This window comes from Macrobrachium nipponense, chromosome 16, assembly GCF_015104395.2.
Source record: "Macrobrachium nipponense isolate FS-2020 chromosome 16, ASM1510439v2, whole genome shotgun sequence".
In the NCBI taxonomy this organism is placed as follows: domain Eukaryota; kingdom Metazoa; phylum Arthropoda; class Malacostraca; order Decapoda; family Palaemonidae; genus Macrobrachium; species Macrobrachium nipponense.
The window spans coordinates 64,452,093-64,473,656 of NC_087209.1; the positions used below are offsets into that span (position 1 = coordinate 64,452,093).

The following is a 21,564-nucleotide window of genomic DNA, read 5'->3' on the forward strand; positions in this document are numbered from 1 at the left end:
CGACATGCCTTCTCCCTTGGGTCTGGGAGCTTGACAGAGGTCTAGGTCTAGGAGCACGAGAGAGACGATCAGACGCCCCCTCCACTACACTTTCACTGACATCAAAAGCACTAACTTTATCCGTAAGTCGCTGTATCTGGTCGCCCATGGACGCAAGGGCAGCGAACACCTTCACAATCTGTGTATCGTTCGCCTCCTCCGATACAGCAGCGGGCGCAGGAGATACCTGGGGAGAAGGAACTAACCAATTCTACGTTAGAAGGAGCTGGAGAGGAAATACATTCACTCTTTTGCTAGAAGAATTCGACTTCTCACTACGAGAAACAGATCTCCTTACACGATCTTTCTCTAACCTTTCAACATATTTCATAAATATCTTCCACTCCTTCTCTGATAAATTCTCACATTCAAAACACCTATTCTCCCAAGTACACACATTCTCTCTACACTTCTTACAAATGGTATGAGGGCGTCGACCGAAGCTTTCGGCAACCTTACCTTACACCCCTCTTTTACACAAACTCTAAACATACTTCCAGTATCAGACATCTTTAAAGAACAATCCAAAGCGAATGCCAAGCTAACGTTCCGAGTACATACCAAAGATCCATGAAAAGTCAGCAACGAGAATGAAAATCTAGCAGGGAACCACCAAACAATGTTGCCGGTTCGGCTGGCAGAAGAAAATCTGGCCCAATTGGGAACGGTTCCTAGCGCTAGCGCCACGGTAACGGGGTGGTGGTTGCCTGAACTACTAATAGGTTACTAGCGTTTGCCGCGAGTTTTGAAAATTTCTGCCAGGTGGAACAGAGAATATAGCTATATATATACCTGCCAGGTAAGTGCATACATTAAATGTACATTTTAAGTGTCAATTTGGGATGCATCTTTGGGAAGAAAAATTGAATATTGAGAAATAAGGTGAGAGGTGACTTCATCTCTAAAGGATGGCACAAAATACAGTAAGTATTCCATAACACTGATAATACTGTGCCACTACACGAGCCCACTGTCTAAAACCTGCATCAGAAAATAACAATGCCTTGTCTCAGACTCATTGCAGAATGGTAAAAACATCAATTTCCAAAATAATGATGGTTACAACCTGATGAGAACAACCAACTTTATATAAATCGTCCACAGTTGAAACTCAGTAATTAGCTAATTCTGTTTTGTGGAGTCATGCATAAGATAAATGAGGTTTGTCTCTTGTAAGGTCAAAGTTCCTCTGCAGTTTAGTCGCTGTGCTGTGTGTGTTGTTCCGATTTGGTAGTAGCCTACATGAAATGTGGCTCAGACTGGGTAATAGTAGAGCATGAACTGTTTCATTAGGTAGAGATCATCAGTTGATGTCAGAGTCTGTCCTTGATGAGCCAGTGACTAACAAGCTTAATCTCAGATCACTCTTTTTTCAGGTCAACTGTAGGACATGTCACAGAAAAATCCCACAGATATTGAATGCTAGGTAAAGTGTTTTTCCTTTAAGAATGAGCTGATAATCATGCCAAAATATGGAATTTTTATTCTAAAATTAATTAATTAATACTTACCTGTATAATTTATCTAGCCCTAAAATCCCCCAAAAAAACCGCACCAAAATTTACCACATTGGCAACCCTGTTACCTCCTATTCTGTCCGCCAGTTGGCAAACACTGTCGTTGACAGATACGAAAAACCTTCCCTCAAATCAGTTGTGATAGGCAGATCGTGGGGTTAGGATGGGTGGGACTAGATAAATTATACAGGTAAGTATTATTAATATTAATTTTAGAATAAAAATTCCATATTAATAAACATTACCTTAATATAATTTATCTAGCCCGATTAACCACATTGAAAAGGAGGAGGGAATCTGAATACAATTTCCCCTTTCGGACAGAATAGGAGAAAACAAACAAAGAAATATATATCATAGGCAGTCAAAACTCAACCCAAGGTCAAAGATACTAACAACTCCAAAGTCTCCTATCATAATGCCACCAACTGCGGTAGCACAGGACAAGGAGTAAGTGCATAGTCAGTCCGTCTGTACTAAAGTCAGGTGCCCGACCAGGTGACCAGTCAGACGAATTGCGGACAGCAAGGCTGCACCCTGAAGACTATCAAGCACTATTCTTTCCCTAAAGGATGAGTGTCTGGACTGTCTGGGCGATTCAAAGCTAAGCAAACCTTGGGGTGTATCAACGCAACCCGAAGTCGCCAGCAACGAATCGGCTCATGAGCAACTCCTAACTCGAGCTTTCTGGTGCCAAGAGAAAGGAGCGCGGAGCAAAAAGGCGATTCAGTCCCGAAGGACGAATGCCTGACAGTCCAACCTGGTCTCGTGTTACACGCGATCATCGGGGGTGTATCAACGAAACCCGACTTCGTCAACAAGAAACTCAGGGCTACTAAATGTCGCCTGATCTCACACGAGTGTCTGACTCCGAGAAGACAGGTGAGACAAAAAGTAGATGGTGAGCGAGTCACCAGATGACAGCAGACGATCCATCGACTAATTCCCATGTCCAGGACAGTGGAAGAAGCAGGAGTCGTCAGGACAAGCGAAACCAGTGGCTAGTCCTAGGTCAGCATCGACTCTGGGAGAAGCGTAGTCGCCAGTGCCGACAACCCAGTGGCTGGAACCATTTCACACTGAAAATGGAAGCAGCATGAGTTGCCAAGCAGTCAGTCCTTGTCATCAAAAACACCTAAATACCAAACTGCCTAATTCCCATTATAACTACGTCAAAAACTGCCATGGGTTATAATACAAAAACAAAAAATATATACAACAAAACAAAAACAAAAAATTAATGAATAATATACAGGTAGCAACCAAACGTAAAACAGGAAGACTACCTAATTCTCCTGTCTGACGACCATGTACCTGCCATCACCAACGGGCCCAAAGAACGAAGGTCGCCTAGAAAAACTAGAGAAATATCCCTCAAGTAAAAAGAGGCAAAAACAGAATTAGAACGCCAAGTCGCCGCCTCAAGCACCTTGGCGACCGAGACGTTCTTCATAAAAGCTACTGATGTAGCAACTGCTCTAATACTGTGTGCTCTCGGCGTCTGGTCTTCCCCAGCAGCCGAACCACCAGTTTTAACGATCAGATCTCTAAGAAAAAGGATACACCATTCTTTGAAATAGGTCTCTTGACATTTCGGGGTGAAACAAACAGATGACGGGGACGACCCTGAATGAATCCTTCGTGCGGCGTAAATAACATGAGAGCGCCCTAACAGGGCAAAGAACTAATTCCTCATTTAAATTACCAACAAAGTCGACCAGCGACTTCAGTACGAAAAGACCTGGGAATGGGATTATCAGACGATTCAGTCTTTGCGACAAATTCAGGAAGGTATGACAAAATCATGTCTTGTCCAGATCTGGCAACCAGAAAAGAGAGTGCTTGCAGTTCACCCACCCTCTTGCTGTAGCCAGTGAGACAAGGAAGAGTGTCTTAGAAGAGAGGTCCCTAAATTTGGCAGAATTCAGAGGCTCAAACGGAGGGAACCTTAAGGCTTGAAGGACTTTGTTAACGTCCCATGTCGGAGGCAAACACTGCGGCCTGGGTCGAGATAGGGAAAAAAAAAAAGATCGAAGTAAATCTCTAATGACATAAGAGATTGAAGAGATCTCAGGAAGCCTTTGCCTTAAAAACATAGGAAAGCATAGACCTATAACCCTTAATGCACGAAGGTGACAGGGCCCTGTCATGATGTAAATGAACTAAAAACTCCGCTACTTTCGGTAAGGAAGGTCTAGAAATTGAATGTCCTTGAGACTTACACCAACGTCTGTAAACCGACCATTTAGCCTGATAATTTACTCTGGTTGATTGCCGCCTGGCAAGAGCCAACTGTCGCGCCACTCTGGAGGAGAACCCTTCGTGCTTGGAGAACCTCCTGACAGTCTCCATGGCATGAAACAAATGAAGCATGTGGAGCCTCTGATGGAACCGATGAAAATGGGGTTGTTTGAGAAGATCTGGTCTCTGTGGCAGGCGAATGGGGGTTTCCACCAGTGCTTCCAGAAGGTCGGGAAACCACTCCTTCTGTGGCCAGAAGGGGGCGATCAAGGTGAGATCCAGACGCTTGGTTGCCCTCACTTTGTTGAGGACTGACCTCACCAGAGAGAACGGAGGAAAAGCATAGGCTTGAAGTCCCTCCCAGTCCTGCAAAAGAGAGTCTGTCCCGGCACTCTGAGGAGTCTGGTAAGGGTGCGAAGAATATCTGGCACCGAAAATTCAGTGGGGTGGCAAACAGATCGACTGTGACAGGCCATTTCTTCCTGAGGCTGTCGAAGACTTCCTGGCAAAGTGTCCACTCCGACCCTGAACTTCGTTCGGTCTCGACAAGGCGTCTGCTAAGACGTTGTGATGGCCCAGGATAATCTGAGGGACCAACGTAATCCCCCTGTCTTCTGCCCAACACAGGATTGATCGGGCTTCTTGAGTGAGAAGATCCGACTGTGTGCCGCCTTGGTTTCTCAAGTACGAGACTGCTGTGGTGTTGTCGACAAAGATCGCGACAACCGACTCCAACAGTTGTTTCCTGAAATGAAAGAATGCCTAGGTCACTGCCCTCAGTTCCCTCCAAGGTTTATTTGACATGCTCCTCTCCTCCTCTAACCAAAGGCCCGAAGCGGCTTCGGAGCCAGGTGTGCGCCCCAACCTTGATCCGAGGCGTCTGACCAAAACATTAGGTCCGGAGGAACCGAAAGAAGAGATGTCCCTGACTTGAGGCGGTGAACTTGCATCCACCGCCGGAGATCCTTCTGACATTGTGGAGAAGAGGCGACTATCGTGTCCTCGGACACGAAATCCCATGACTGGCGAAGTGTCGACTGAAGGGACCTCATTCTGAGACGACCTCCGCCGGGAACCAGTTGGATGAGGGATGACAAATCGGCCCAGGAGAGACCTCCAAAGAGAAACTGGCTGCGTTACGGAGGACAAAAATTCTTCGATCAGACTCAGAAGCTTGTCTATCCGTTTGTTTCTGAGCGGGAGAAGCCCTCAAAATCTGGGAATTCAAAAAAAACAATCCCCAGATAAGTCATGATCTGGCAAGGGATTAGATTGGACTTGTCGAAGTTGACACGAATGCCCAACTCGACACAAAGAGACACAACTATCTCCCTCGACCGGAGGACATTTCTCTAGAGATTCGGCCTGGACTAGCCAATCGTCCAGATACCGAAGCATCCTTACGTTTAACTGATGCAGAATAGCTGAAACAGGAGCCATCACCCGAGAAAAGACCTGTGGAGCAGTGGTGAGGCCGAAACAAAGGGTCTTGAACCTGTCGGAAGGAAACAAAACTCCCGTAGTCCATGAAACAAAACCGAAGGTAAGGTCCTGCTTCTTGGAATGGGATGGGGATTTGGCAGATGAAGCATACCTGCAGATCGATGGAACAAATCATCCAGTCCCCGCCCCTCCTGACGGATGAAAGAACAGTCTGGACCGTCTCCATCCTGAACTTGGACTTTAGAATGAACTTGTTCAAAACCGAAAGATCTATGATGGGGCGCCAGGCACCCGAGGCCTTTAGAACTACAAACATCCGAGAGTAAAACCCGGGAGAAGGAGGAGCTCGCTCTATGGCATCCTTCTCCAAGAGGGCCGAAAAGCTCCTTCCTCCAAGGCTTGACCCCTGATTGAGTGAGGGGAATAACTGCTGAACTCGAGAGGACGATTGGAAAGTGGAGGTCTGGAAACAAAAGGGATCTCGTAACCTTCCTTCAGGACCTCCACCACCCAAGCATCCACCGCTCTCCCCTGCCAAGCTGACCAATGGCGGGAGAGACAAGCTCCTACTGCGGTCTCCAGGCGAGGTGATGACTCCTACTTCCGAAAATTCTTACGCAGAGACAAGGAAGAAGAAGAAGAAGAAGAAGAAGGTCCTCCTGGAGGTTGAAGCTCTTTCTCTGCCCTTAGAGCCACGCCAAGAACCTCTCCCGCGTTTCAAAGGGTGAGCACCAGAGGATGAAGAAGAGGCACCAGCAAGCTGAGATGTACTCTGGAAAAAAGAGCCAGAAGGAGGTTGTTGGGCTGGAGCAGAAGGTACAGATCTGGTCCTAAACTTACGCTTACTCCTTGAAGGAACGGGAGGAAGACCAGAGGAAAAAGCTCTTGATAAGGCCCAGTGAGCTTGGGAAGAGGCATCACCTTGATGTTCCTTCAAAACCTCAGAAAGCACAGAAATATCGAAAAGAAAATCGCCAAAAGGAGAAGAGGACACAGACGGGTTCTCTGAATCTCCGATACAGAGGAGGGTAACTGCGACAAATACAGGTTACGCCTTAGAGAAACAAGAAAGGCCTGCATTGAGCAGCAAGCTCGTTCTGATGTACAGAAGCGATTGACAAATGGATGAGCAGAATTTCTCAAAAAGAGGAGCATCAGGAGGAACAAACCCGGAGTCCTTGATATACATTAAAAGCCTCCGAGGACCACATATTGAGGGATTGAGCTTCTTGTAAGGAGCTCATAACAGCCTCCATAGCAATAAAATCTTCAATTGAGACAGAGACCGAAGCCTTAGAAGGCAAGGGTTGACTTGAAAGTCGGACAAAATCAGGATTTGGCTTGGGGGGTCGAGAGAATGAAGAATCATCCGCCACCTGGTAAACTCCTCTCCGGTGTCGTAGAAGAGAAGAGAGCTTCCTCTTCCCTTCCCCGATCACCTTCGAAAGTTTAGCGGCAACGTCCGCCCTCACTCTCCGCGAACCTCTGGGCAAAGGAAAACAAAAGTTTAAAAAATTCCCGTGACCGGGAAGGACCGTCAAGAAAAAATCCCTTCTGTAATACAACGAGGTGGAGGCTGCTTCTGCTCTTTAGGCCTCGCCTGAGGAAGAAAACTCAAAATTAAATCAAAAAGTTTCTTGAATTCTACATCATGACATCCATTCGAGGAAACATCAATATCACACGAATCCGCGTCATCATCATCATCATCATCGTCAGATCCTAACTTAGAAACTTCCTCTGAAGTAAAATCCTGACGACTAGCTATCTTAGGTCTGACACTAATATCCCTCCCCCCCTTCTCCTAAATAAGCGCCCTTTGGCACTGTTACGGGACTAACAGGGGACACGTTGGGTAAAGATTCGTTAGGCACCTGCCCGGACCGGATCCCCCCTAGGCCTTCGCCACGACGGGGTTCACAAGCCGGGGTATCTGTCGCACCGTTACCCATGGTGCTGTCGACAGGTACCTGACGAGGAGCTGAAAATGAATCTAAAAGTGTGTTAGACATTCTAGTAAAGGCTTCTTGAAAATTCTCTGACAGATTGTTAAACTTAGCAGAAATATCTCTATCTAGACTAAGCTGTAATTTCTTAAAATTCTGTTTCCAGGTAGTTTCCATTGCCAAAATCTTCGAATCTACATCAGAAATAACTTCACTAATTACCGGTTGTACAGGGGCAAAGCATCAATTAATTCGGAGTCGGAGTCGTACGATACCGAAACCGAAGAGCCAGAATCATGAGCGCCAAGTCAAAGAATTCGTTAGATACAGTTCTAGCAATCGATTTCTTTTTCTCTTAACCGATCTTTTACGCTGCAAGATTGTTTGGCGTTTCATATAAGCAGTCATATCCTCGTCAGACCAGGGCTTACATACGTCACAACGAGAAGTCAAGTCACAAACCTGTCCACGACAAGAGCTACAAATGTCATGTGGTTCATACTCCCTGCTACTCATCCTTGTCCACAAAACGGGCAGTTCCTGATGTTGCTGGCAGAAGGAAGCATCGTAATTTCTTGGTAATCCATTGTAGAATTGGACAGGTCAGTAATTCCGGGTCGCGCAAAAGTTCGTAATTTAAGATAAGAACCACTACAGAAATCAAAGTTAATTCACTATTTCGTGATGTAATGCGTGAGTGGTAATTCATATAAAGTCTCATTTAACAAATAATGAAAGCTTTAAAGGCACAAAAATGTTTAAGGAAATTTATAAAGAGCGGCCGTGATGTAAACAACACGGGCGCTCGTTAACAACTGATTTGAGGGAAGGTTTTTCGTATCTGTCAACGACAGTGTTGCCAACTGGCGGACAGAATAGGAGGTAACAGGGTTGCCAATGTGGTAAATTTTGGTGCGGTTTTTGGGGATTTAGGGCTAGATAAATTATATTAAGGTAATGTTTATTAATATATAGTTCTCAAGGCTTGGATGAAGAAAATTAATTTGTTAACAAGCTTCACTCTTGATCCTATTTACAAGTAGTACTAGTAAAAACTCAAAATAATTCTATTAATAACAAACACAATAATTAAGCCAATTCTATTAATATCAAATACAATAACAGGTAACAATCTCAGCACTAACCTTCCCAATTTCACCTTCCTCAAATCTTGGTAAATTGTAAATAGTATCACCAGTGATTTTACCAAAAACTGTATGCTTGTTTTGAAGTTCTGGGCAGGGACCAAGAGTGAAGAAAAATTGAGACCCATTATCATTGGGACCAGCATTGGCCATGGCGGCAACCAAGCCTCGGCGCACGAAACGGAGTCGGGAATGGAATTCATCCTGGAATACGAGCATATCCTCCATTAAACAAAGTACAGGCAGTCACTGTGTTACGACGGGGGTCACATTCCCGGCAGGGTGCTGTAAACTGAAAATCGCCTCCCGAAACATCATAATTATAATGGGAATAAACAGCACTTACAGCACTGTTACAGCATGGTAAGCATCATAAGTTCGGGTTACAGCACCAGAAAGCGGGTAATGGCACCGTAAATACGCTTACAGTGCTGAAAATTGTGGTAAAACAGTGCCATGAGGTAAGCGCTGTAATTCTGGAACAATGTAACCCGAACCTGATGTAACCTGGGGACTGACTGTATACATATAAGTACATAATGAGAATAGAACATACAATTTAGGTCAAAGGCCAAGCACTGGGACCTATGAGGTCACTCAGGGCCGAAAGGAAAATTGGAAGTTGAAGGTTACAAAGGTGTAACAGGAGGAAAACCTCACAGTTGCACTATGAAACAATTGTTAGACGAAGGTGGAAAGTACGATGGAAGAATGAATATGAGAGGAGGTACAGTAACAGGAATGAAAGGGGTTGCAACTAGGGGCTGAAGGGATGCCGCAATGAACCTTAAAGTGCACTGATGGCACTAACCCCCAACAGGGAACTACAAAATTACAAAATAATACTCATTATAAAATTAATAAAAAGAGACTGAACTTAAAACAATTTAACACAAAAAATATACTGGAAAACACAAAATGTAAAGATGAATCTTAAATTTCTGCTTGAAATCTTCATGACTATCAGAAATCTGATACAATTGATCAGGAAATGAGAAAAATAACCCAAACTGATACTCACCCTAAAAGGCTTCCCATAGACTGACTCTCCTCCCTCCCCTGTACCAGTGGGGTCGCCACCCTGGACAATAAAACCAGGAACAACTCTGTGAAATATTGTTCCATTATAGTATCCCTCTAAGCATAGCTGGACAAAATTCTGACAGGCCTTAGGAGCCTCTCGAGACCACAATTCAATGTCGAAATCGCCAGCACTTGTAACTAGGAGGACCTGCAAATTAACATCAAAATGAAAGAAAATGGCATAAATTACAGTGATAATTAAGTTATTATTTTATCTAACTCAATAAATGAAATCAACACTTAATTATGAAAAGAATTGAACTTCATAACTAGTCCACCACATAAATATGATATTGTTATGATACAATAAAGTTTCATACATACTTACCTGGCAGATATATACATAGCTATCGGACTCCGTCGTCCCCGGACAGAAATTCAAATTTCGCGGGCACTCGCTACAGGTAGGTCAGGTGATCTACGGCCCTTGCTCTGGGTGGCAGGACTAGGAACTATTCCCGTTTTCTAATCAGATTCTCTCTTCCACCTGTCTCCTGCGGGGAGGCTGGGTGGGTCTTCAATTGTATATATCTGCCAGGTAAGTATGTATGAAACTTTATTGTATCATAACAATATCATTTCATACATTCAACTTACCTGTCAGATATATACATAGCTGATTGACACCCTTTGGTGGAGGGCAAGAGACAGCTAACTAACTGACTAGACAGGTAAACAACATATGTTGTAGGTATAAATAAACCTTAGTTCCTACCTTATTAAAGACTTCGAGGCTACTGCCCAGGAGTCTGCTTCATCTCAAGAGCCTTAGCGAGATAGTGGATCTGTGGCCAAGAGTTCTTGTGGAATCTGTCGATGGGGTCTATTCACTTACTCGACAGAACCTAACTGGCGTTTGTCAATGGGAGCACATCCGCTTATATGACAACACGCCTTTATTTAAGGAGCACACAACCGATCCCGATCACCCGATCCTAACCCGTGTTAGTTCTAAGATTGCCAAGAGTTATCCCCAAACTCTTAGCAAACAAACCAACAAACTCGAAACTCTACTACAAAAATAAAAAATTTTGTACCCCTCTAATAGTCAGCTGTCACTCGATTTCCAAATGAAGCGAAGTGAAGGCCGCTAGTGCGACAACTGACACTCCCATGCACAGGAAACACGAGAACACATCCGACAAGAGGGTTACGTACACAATTTAAGGATCGGTGCTCTCTCCTTTACCCAGAACCGTCTGTGCTGACACAAACGGACCTAAAGAAAAACATTTCTCATACGTAACTCGCACGTCTTTTAAATAATGAGATGCAAAACACAGAGTTGCATCTACAATAAGTTGCGTCCAAAATGTTTTTGAGTGACATATTTCTTTGGAACGCCACAGAGGTTGCGATTGCCCTAACTTCGTGGGCTCTCACTCTTAAAAGATTAAAAGAATCATCTGGACAATTCTTATGAGCTTCCATAATAACATAACACTTCTAACAAAGAAGGCTAAGGCGTTCTTGGACATTGCTCTCTTGGGGTCTTTTACTGAGCACCAAAGACCTTTTTGCGAACCCCCCAACTGCTTCTTCCTGTCCAGATAAAATTTTAGAGCTCTAACTGGGCAAAGGGATCTTTCTGCCTCTCTGCCCACCAAACTAGAAAGTCCTTTCACCTCGAAGCTCCTGGAACAAATCTAATGAAAACATCTTGAAAATAATTGAAGAAGTTCCAAATAAAATCCAAGTGGTCAAGAGACTCATAAAGAAAATATACATAAACCAACATATTCCGACAAAGAAAATGAATAAGGTGAATCTTGTGAATATCCTAATTGATGCATTTTATTGGAACAAAAAGAATGCCAAAAGCATGCAAACTGTGTAAGTTTGGTATAGCATAGTCAATCCACAAAACCTAATCAGAAAATGTGCTGCATGCAACATTCCGACCCATCCACCACGTGTGCTGAGGTAATACAAGATTTGAGAAAAGATACAAGAATTTTTTGTTCAACATGTCTATCATGGATAGACAATGTTATTAAATCAAGATTGAATGTACAAATAGTTGAGGATGAAGAAGGGGAGAAAGAGAAGAAGAAGAAGAAAAAGAAGAAGAGGAAAACGGAAGAGAAGTAAACAAAAATGAAATGACAGAAAAAAATAAGGAAAAACAAAGAACAAGATAAAAGTATGGATGCAGAGATACTCATTGATACTACATATGAGGCATAAAGCAGCATACCTACGAAGAAATAAATTACGATATGACAACAGAAAAGCAAATCCCGAAGAGGCTCTACCCAGATCTATATAATGACGGGAAAGAGGAAAAAAAATAGACAAGAAAGACAAAAATCTGCAACCTTTTGAAAAGAGGGAATTGCAGATTTGGAGAAAGATGTTACTACAAACATCCTAAGATATGTCAAAACTATGAAATATATGGTAAATGTGCATACTTATTGATGGAGGGGTAGGGGGTGATTGCAGAGATCTGCATCCCAAAAAAATATGTAAAACCTAAAAGAAGGAAAAGGATGTAACTTCGACAAAAAATGCAAATATATGCACCCTGTAGCCATGAATCATAATCAAATAAATAACCAACCAAGTAATAAAATCCAAAATAAGAAAGAAACCAAAATAAAGAGAAATCAAGAATATCAGGTAAAAGAGAAAAGCAAACCACCAATGAGATATGCAGAGGTGTCAGCAAAAAATTTCAAAGCATCAGCTCCGAAATTCTACTCAAGAGATAATAACTGTATTTATTATGCAAGAGGATATTGCAGAAACGGAGAAAATTGCAGATTCAGACACAAAATTAATAATTATATGATGAAGGAAGATCAAATATTATGGAAAAGTTGGATTTTTTAATGTCAGAATTTCTGGAAATGAAAAAAAGAACAACATACCAACAGGAAATAGACATGAAAATCCTTATTACTACCAGTATTAAATGAAGGAGAAAACACGCAAAACCATCATAGTGATGAATGCGCAGGGTTTAGTTACGAGTAACTCAAAAAGAAAAATAGAGTACTTAGAAGAACTAACCCAAAATGAAAAGAAAATAGATATAATGAACTATAAGTGAAAACCTGGTATTCCCAAGAGACTGGGAATGATGATCAAATAAAAAAAAGGGTTCCAAACTTATAGATCAGATAGAAAAAATAGGAATCAAGGGGAACCGCAATATATGGGAAAGACAAAAAACAAGGAAAAATATATGAGAAATATAGTAACTCAGAATGTGAACTAATAGCGGTAGAAATTGAATCTGAAAAATTGATGAACATAGTAATATATAGACCTCCTAATACTAAAGAGTTTGACTTAATAATTGAAAAATTGGATGATATATGTAGAAATCAAAAGGGACTGGACTATTCTCCTATACTGGTGACTTCAACTTTCCTTTCGTAGAATGGAAAGAACGAATAGGAGATTGTGGTGTTATACTTATACATATAAAAAAGAGAGTAATAGTAGTGCAGAAGATAAGAGGCAATTTGAAAAGCTATTAGATATGCTACTAGAATACAACATTCAACAAATAAATCACCTGCCAACAAGAAAGGAAAATACTTTAGACCTAGTATTTGTGAACGAGATGAATTGATGTTAAAGAAATAATAGTTTATAATGCGAGTATTTCAGACCATAATGTCATAGAATTAACAGTTCATTCCAAAGCAAGTGAAAATAGAGATAAGCAAGAAATGAAAAAGTGGGAAGGATATGGAAAATACAACTTCTACAGTAAAAATATAAAATGGTCAGAGAAAATTAATGAAGAATTAAACAAAGATTGGGATAACATTTTCGTAAGTGATGACATAAGGGTAAATACGGAGATATTATATAAAATATTGGAGATAATAGTGGAAAAAATATATACCGAAGAAGAAAAGTAAACATCATTCATGCATACCAAGAGACAGAAGGATCTTGTTCCAGAAAATCAGAAAGTGGAAAAAAGGTCTTGCAAAAGAAAAAAATGCATGGAAAGTTATAGAACTAAAAAGTAAGATAGAAAATGCAGAACAAAAGATTATACAATCAAAAGAAAATGAAAAAACGGGACTTGGAAGAAAAAACCCTATTAAATATCAAGCAAACCCCAAACTATTATACTCATATGCGAAGAAGATGAATAAAAGAAGAATAGAAATAGGCCCTCTGAGAATTGAAGGGAGATTAACGAATGAAAAAAGGAAATTTGCAACATACTGGCAGAACGATATAAGAGAGAATTCACCCCTAGAATAGATAATGAAGATAATGATATAGAAGTAAGGGATGAAAATAGTGAATATTTAGCTGACATAGATATTAATGAAGCTGATATTGTGCAGGCAGTTAATGAAATTAAAAATGGAGCTGCTGCAGGGCCTGATGGAATTCCTTGCTATTTTGTTAAAGAAAGTAGTTCATTCTATCGCAAAGCCACTTGCAATATTATTAAGACAGTGTAGATACAGGCAAAGATATATGATGAGCACAAATTAGCATATATTACCCCTACTTTCAAAAGTGGATCAAGACTAGAGGCAAGTAATTATAGGCCTGTGAGTCTAACATCATAAAAATATGAAAGTGTATGAAAGGGTAATGAAGAAAAATATTATGAAACATTTAATAAAAAATAATTTGTTTAATAAAGGACAACATGGTTTCGTACCCGGAAAAAGTACACAAACCCAACTGTTAGTCCACCGTGAAAACATATTCAAAAATATGAAAAGCGGGAAATGAAACAGATGTGGTTTATTTAGACTTTGCAAAGCTTTTGATAAAGTAGACCATAATATATTAGCGAAGAAAATTAGAAAACACAATATCGTGGATAAAGTAGGAAGATGGTTAAAAGAATTTTTACACAACAGAAAACAGATAGTTATTGCAAACGACGAGAAATCGGATGAAGCCAAGGTAATATCCGGTGTGCCGCAAGGTACGGTGTTAGCTGCAATACTGTTTGTTATTATGATTGAAGACATAGACAATAATGTTAAGGATTCGGTAGTGAGTAGTTTCGCAGATGACACAAGAATAAGTAGAGAAATTACTTGTGATGAAGATAGGAACGCTCTACAAAGAGACCTTAACAAATAGTATGATTGGGCAGAGGTAAATAGGATGGTATTTAACTCTGATAAATTTGAATCAATAAATTATGGAGACAGAGAAAGAAAGCTACATGCATATAAGGGACCTAATAATGAGAACCATCACAAATAAGGAAGCAGTTAAAGACCTTGGTGTGATGATGAATAGGAACATGTTATGCAATGATCAAATAGCAACTCTGTTGGCAAAATGTAAAGCAAAAAATGGAATGTTGTTACGGCACTTCAAAACAAGAAAAGCTGAACACATGATTATGCTTTATAAACATATGTTCGTAGTCCACTTGAATATTGCAATATGATATGGTACCCACACTATCAAAAGGATATTGCACAAATAGAGAGTGTACAAAGGTCCTTTACAGCTAGAATAGAAGAAGTTAATGGACCTAGACTACTGGGAAAGACTACAATTTCTTAAAATTATATAGTCTAAAGGAAAGAAATGGAAAGAGACGCTACATGATAATTCAGGCATGGAAAACAGATAGAAGGAATAGCAGAAAATATCATGGAACTAAAAATATCAGAAAGAGCAAGCAGAGGTAGATTAATAGTGCCCAAAACTACTATACCAGGAAAAATAAGGAAAGCACACAGGACATTAATCCACTACGCACCAGCAATCTATAATGCAGCGACCTATTCAATGCGTTGCCAGCTCATCTGAGGAATATATCAGGAGTGAGCGTAGATGTGTTTAAGAATAAGCTCGACAAATATCTAAACTGCATCCCAGACCATCCAAGATTGGAAGATGCATACCGGAAGATGTACTAGGCAACTCTCTGGTAGACATTAGAGGTGCCTCACACTGAGGGACCTGGGGCAACCCGAACAAGATGTAAGGTCTGTAAGGTAAGGTAAGGCCAGGATTCGAAGGGTTTTCGTTTTTGGCAAGAAAGAGAGACTGAAATGAACAAATTGCAGAGTCTCCTTTGAAGCCAACTCGTGATTCAAGGGCGTGCAACTCACTGACCTTTTTTGCCGTTGCAGAGACATCAGAAACAAAAAAAACACTTTCTAGTGATATTACGAAAAGAAGCAGTGTGTAGTGGTTCGAATTCTTCGGAGGATAGAAATTTAAGAACCACATCTAAGTTCCAGCTTGGAACCTTAGGTTCAAGCGACTTTGATGTTTCGAAGGAACGAATGAGGTCGTGCAAATCCTTATCATTCGTTAGATCTAATCCCTTGTTTCTAAAGACTGCTGACAGCATACTCTTGTACCCCTTAATAGTCGGTACAGAGAGATGCGACTTTTCTCTAAGAAACAGAAGGAAATCCGCAATTTCGGTCACAGAGGTACTGGAAGAGGACAGCTTCTTCGACCTGCACCAGCTTCTGAAAACTTCCCACTTCGATTGGTACACTCGCCTAGTAGATGATCTGCGGGCTCTAGCAATTGCGCTTGCTGCCTGGCGAGAAAAACCCTCTCGCTCTGACAAGTCTTTTGATAGTCGAAAGGCAGTCAGAGCAAGAAGCGGGTAGATTTTGATGGTACCTCTCGAAGTGGGGTTGTTTGAGCAGATCTATTCTGTTTGGAAGAGATCTGGGGAAGTCCACTGTCCACTCCATCACCTCTGTGAACCAAATTTGAGCTGGCCAATACGGAGCAATCAGAGTCATTTTGGTTCCTTCGGATGCCAAACGAATTTTCTGACTACTTCCCCAGGTATCTTGAACGGGAGGAAAAAGCGTAAACTCTATCCCTGACCAGCCCAGGAGGAAGGCGTCTGTTGCATAAGCCTGGGGATCTTCCACCAGGGCACAAAATGTATCTATCCTTTTGGAGAGGAATGTGGCGAAAAGATCTATTTGAGGCTTCCCCCAAAGGAGCCAAAGGCTCTGACAGACTTCTGAGTGGAGTGTCCATTCTGTGGGAAGGACCTGGAACCTCCTGCTCAGTCTGTCCGCTCTGCACATTCCTCTCCCCTTGGACAAACCTCGTTAGAAAAAGAACTACCTTCCTTTGGTTCGCCCAAATCAACAGATCTCTTGCCAGCTCGTACAGAGCGAAAGAGTGAGTCCCTCCTTGTTTCTTGACATAAGCCAGAGCTGTCGTTATTGTCTGAAGTTTATCTGTACGACCTTGCCTCTGACTATGTGTTCGAAGCTCTTTAGCGCAAGGTGAATTGCTAAAAAAGCTCCTTGCAATTTATGTGCCATGACAACCTGTTCTGCCGACCAGGTGCCTGACACTTCTTTGGATCCCAATGTGCACCCCAGCCCGACTCCGACGCGTCTGAGAACATGTCAGGCTTGGGTTCCGTACTTGCAGGGACACTCCTTTGTTTCTTTTAAGGGAATCAACCACCACTTAAATGATTTTTTATTTCCTCCGAGATTGGAAATGTGTCCGAGAGCTGTCCTGTCTTCCAACTCCAACTTCTTCTCAGGAAGAACTGAAGCGGACGAAGATGTAGTCTTCCTAGGAGAAGAACTGTTCGAGCGAGGAAAGGGTGTCCCCAGAAGGCTCAGCCATTCCCTCGCTGAAGTGCGCTCTTTCCCTAAGAAGTTCGATACTGTGGGCACAGCCTTTCTTTATTCTCTCTTGAGAGGGAAAAACTCGAAAACCCCGAGAATCCATCTGAATCCCCAGATAAACCACGTTCTGGCTGGGGATCATCTGAGACTTCTCAAGGTTCACGATCAATCCCAATGATTTTGTCAATTCCAGTGTGTTGACAGGTCCTCCAAACACTGCTTTTGAGACCTGGCTCTGATGAGCCAGTCGTCCAGGTACAGGGAGACGTTTTATCCCTTTCAAATGTAAATGTCTTGATACATTTTTTCATCACGTCCGTGAAGGACTTGAGGAGCCGTGGAAAGGCCGAAACACAGGGCCCTGAACTGATAGATTCTTCCCTCGAACATAAATCGAAGGTACTTCCTCGACGAATGGTGGATCGGGATGTGGAAATATGCGTCCTGAAGGTCTAGGGACGCCATCCAATCTCCTTGACCGCAGTGCTGCAAGGACTGAAGCAGACGTTTCCACCCATGCTGAACTTCTGTTGTTTTACGAATTTGTTCAGCGCACTTACATCCGAGTTAACTCCGGTCTCGCCATCCCCGAGGCTTTTGCTACAAGAAACAAGGCGATTTGTAAAACCAAAACCCGGGGAGCTGCAATCCAGCACTAGCTCTATTGCTCTTTTGTCCCACATCTGTTCCACCCCCATCTGACGAGAGTATCCATCAGAAACAGGGTCCCCTGTATCTGGCGGACAATTCCCTCGGTGATGTTGTCAAGGGAGGAATGTCCTTTAATGGGATGAGATAACCCTTCTTGATGATCGACATCGTCCAAGGATTCGATCCTATGTCTTCCCAGTCTTTCGCAAAGAAATGTAACCTAGCTCCTACAGGTGTCTGGAGGACAGAATTCTCACTTTCCTTTCTTAAAGGGACGGAAGGAAGACCTGCCCCTTTTTTTCGGTTGACTTCCTCCTCTGGCGATAGATCTAGCTGGAAGGCCTCCTCGAAAGGGCTGCTGCTGAGCTGGACGAGCCACTTTCTTTTCCTCACTGGCCACAGGCCTATTTTTCCTTGAGGATTGTCTAAGGAGATCCTGGGTGGCCTTTTCAGTCAGCGAATGAGCAATATCCTTCACCAACTGCGAGGGAAAAAGATGTTCTGAGAGAGGCGCAAACAATAAGGCGGCTCTTTGCGAAGGAGAGACGGCCTTCGTGAGGGGAAAGCACTGTGAACCGCCCTCTTCTTTTAAAACTCCTGCACCAAAGAGGGAGCATACTTCAGCCGATCCATCCTGAACAGCCTTATCAATGCATGTGAGGATGCTATTTAGGGTTTCTGGGTCCAGTTGTTCCTTTTCATGAGACTTCTTGGCAAGAACCCCAAGGGACCAATCTAAGAAGTTAAAAACTTCTAAAGTCTGAAAAAGCCCTTTGAGGAGGTGGTCCGTTTCGAAAGCCCCCATGTTACTTTTGCTGCATTCAAGGCGTGTCTTCTCGATGAATCTACTAAACTCGAGAAGTCTGATTCAGCTGAAAACGGGCAGAGACAATCCCATATTTCTCCCGTTTCGTACCAAATGCCTCTCCTCCCTGTAAGTTTAGCGGGAGGCAATACAAAAGACCGTCCTTCCAAACTCCTTCTTTTTCTTGAACCAGGAGTCAAGAGATTGAAGCGCCCTCCTCATAGATATAGCAGGCTTCATTTTTAGGAAAGAGAAGACTTGTGTGTTTTCGTGCTCGAGAACAGAGAGTGGAGAAGGAGGAGCGGCTGGCGTTAACGAGTCTCCATATTCTTCCAAGAGAAGGGACGAAAGAACTTTGTAATTATTGAAAAATCCCTTCCTTCATTTCATCCTCCGAGGCATCTTCTGGGTTCATAGGCTCGGAAGGAGAGGCTCCCTTCTTTCTTCTGTTTCTTCCCTTACTCTCTTTCTTTCTGAAGAAGCACTCCTAATTGAAGAGGGGCTAAGAGTTACTCTCTCTTTGCTAAAAAGATTGATGCTTGGATGACTCCTGTCGGATGTCAGGCTCTTCATACAAGGAATGCGCCTGGTGTACAGCAGGAGTATCTCGCCTGGAAGGAGTAACGTGTTTGGAATACTCCTGGCGCTTGGCAGGCGCAGCGCGCCTCGAATACTCTCCTGGATTCTGGTAGGCGCATCTTCTCCGAATACTCCCTGGCGCCGGGAGGAGTATTAAGTTCAGAATACTCCTGGCGCCTGGGAGGAGTATAAGGTTCGGAATACTCCTGGCGCTGGGAGGAGTATTAAGTTCAGAATACTCCTGGCGCCTGGGAGGAGTATAATTTTCAGAGGTACTCCTGGCCCTGGAGAAGACGAGCCGAAGACTCTGGCGCCTGGCAGGAGTACGTCGCTCCAAAATACTCCTGATCCTTGGAATGCGTATGGTGTTTAGTAGGAGTATTGATCCCGGTAGGCGCTTTCCGTTTAACAAGCGCTCTACTCCTAACAGGATCTTCTTCTTCAGTTAACTCTTGGCGCTTGGTTGAAAATCTTGAATGTTGTACTGCATACTCTGGCTCTTTGCGCCTACTCGGAGCCTGGCTCCTGGGTGGAGCCGCACTCTTGACAGGAGTAACTTCCTTTCTTACTTCTCTCCTGTCTAACGCATTGCTCCCCCCAGAGATGGCCGCTTGTGCGACAACTCCCCTGTAGGGTGCGTCGCGCCCGACAGGAGATCGGTATTTAGATCTTTTAATAGGAAGCCTATCATCCTTCGGTTACGAGTAGGCTCCTTATATAGAGCTCCTACTAATGAGGCTAATTGTTCTTGCATATTCATTAAAATTTTCCTGGTTGAGGAATCTTTCGAATCCCAAGGAGAGGGAGATCTGGAAGGCGCTCTAGGATCTCCTCCAGACCCAGAGTCTGAATGTATTCTAGCCTTCTTTATTACCGAAGGCGCTCCTTCTTCAGAGAAGCGCTCGGGACTAGAATTGAGTTCATGTTCTTTCATACTCCTCTTCAGCGGACGGGAAAGTTTCGACTCCTTCCATCCTCTTCTCGGATGAGGGCGAACTAGAAGACGAAAAGCACTCTCGAAGGACGCTTTTCCTATAGCGGGTCCTTGGCAGTTTGTGATATGATAGATTCTGCCGAAGGGACGCCTGCCTGAATCGTTGGGGATTCTCCACAACCCCCCGTACGGCTTTCGACTTTCCGTTATCCTCCGGGCCAGGGAGCTTGGAAGAGGTCTAGGCCTGGTGGGAGCGTCGCAGAGACGACCAGCAAGCCCCCTCCATACACTGGGGACACTAATATCACTAGCGAAACCACATTCACTTTCCTTACCTTCCAATGCTGCCATTTTTTCCTGCATTTTCTGAAGGGAAGCTCTGAGTTCCGCTATTTCCGAAGCAGAACTAGAGGGATTAGCAATTGTGAACGGGCTGAAACAGAATGGGCATGATTATCAGAGGAAGAAGCTACAGAACTAGACAGTAAATCATGAGATTGTAGGGACAATTGCTGCGGGTTTTTATAAAGAAGCCCCTTACCTCTCTCTATTCTTCTCTAACTTCTTCAAGTTAAAGAAAAGTTAGATTCTTCCACTCCTTTGTGCACTCAATTTCTCACAACTCCCGTTTACACGTTATTCTCAATCGAGCATTCAAACCCATTCTACAACCACTACAAGTAGTATGAGGATCTACCGAAGCTTTCGGAATCCTCACCTTACGCCCTCATTCACACACACTCTGAAACTAACACTAGAGTCAGACATATTCACGAATTCCAAAAACCAAGTCCAAAAAACAGTCCACGATAGCGAATGCCAAACAAACGATCCAAGTACGTCACCAAATATCAGCGAGAGATGATCAAAAGCGTTGCGAAAAAACGAATTCTAGTCAGGAGGAAGTAACAACAATGTTGATACCACCGGCGACAGAGAGAATCTGATTAGAAAACGGGAATAGTTCCTAGTCCTGCCACCCAGAGCAGGGCGGTAGATACACCTGACCTACCTGTAGCGAGTGCCGCGAAATTTGAATTTCTGTCGGGGACGACGGAGTCGATAGCTATGTATATATCTGACAGGTAAGTTGAATGTATGAAAATTTAAATTTGTTTTAAAACAAAAACCACAATTTGTACAGAAATTTGTATTTTTTGTAGGTACGTATACAAACCAAAGCTTTTTATATAGGAGTTGAATCTTCACACAGAAATATGCTCCAGGTCATGAGTGTGTGGTAAAGGAGTGATAACTCCAGTAATCTCCTGTACAATCTGACAATGGGATGCAAGAATAATAGAAAAGTGAACTTTCACTCTGGGAAAACTTCAGAAAATCAAGTGAGGCCCTAAAGATATGGTGACATAGGTTGGAAGGCAGCTAGTATCTAGATCAATCATTAATTGATGAGTACAGATGATGGCCTCTACCACTGCCTATCCCTTTGTTAAATATAAGAGCCAAATCTCTAAGACAGGTTGCCAAACTAATGTCTACCTGCAACACCCTCCATCAAGTACCCCTACCTATCTGCTGCCTTGCAAGAAGTAAGAAGACTGAGAGAGGCGAAAGGAAGCCAATCACTCACTCATTCAACC

The 21,564-nt window shown here is 42.9% G+C and overlaps 1 protein-coding gene across 1 annotated transcript in view; it reads right to left on the bottom strand.

Annotated features, from left to right (window-relative positions):
* LOC135195361 (spliceosome-associated protein CWC27 homolog) overlaps positions 1–21,564 on the bottom strand; it is a 50,519-nt gene that overhangs the window by 16,699 nt on the left and 12,256 nt on the right. Inside the window, exons 2-3 of the mRNA XM_064221622.1 lie at positions 9,353–9,562; positions 8,332–8,535 (exon numbers count right to left, since the gene is read on the bottom strand). Coding sequence (XP_064077692.1) covers positions 8,332–8,535; positions 9,353–9,562 — 414 coding nt within the window. The remainder of the gene's footprint in view (positions 1–8,331; positions 8,536–9,352; positions 9,563–21,564) is intronic.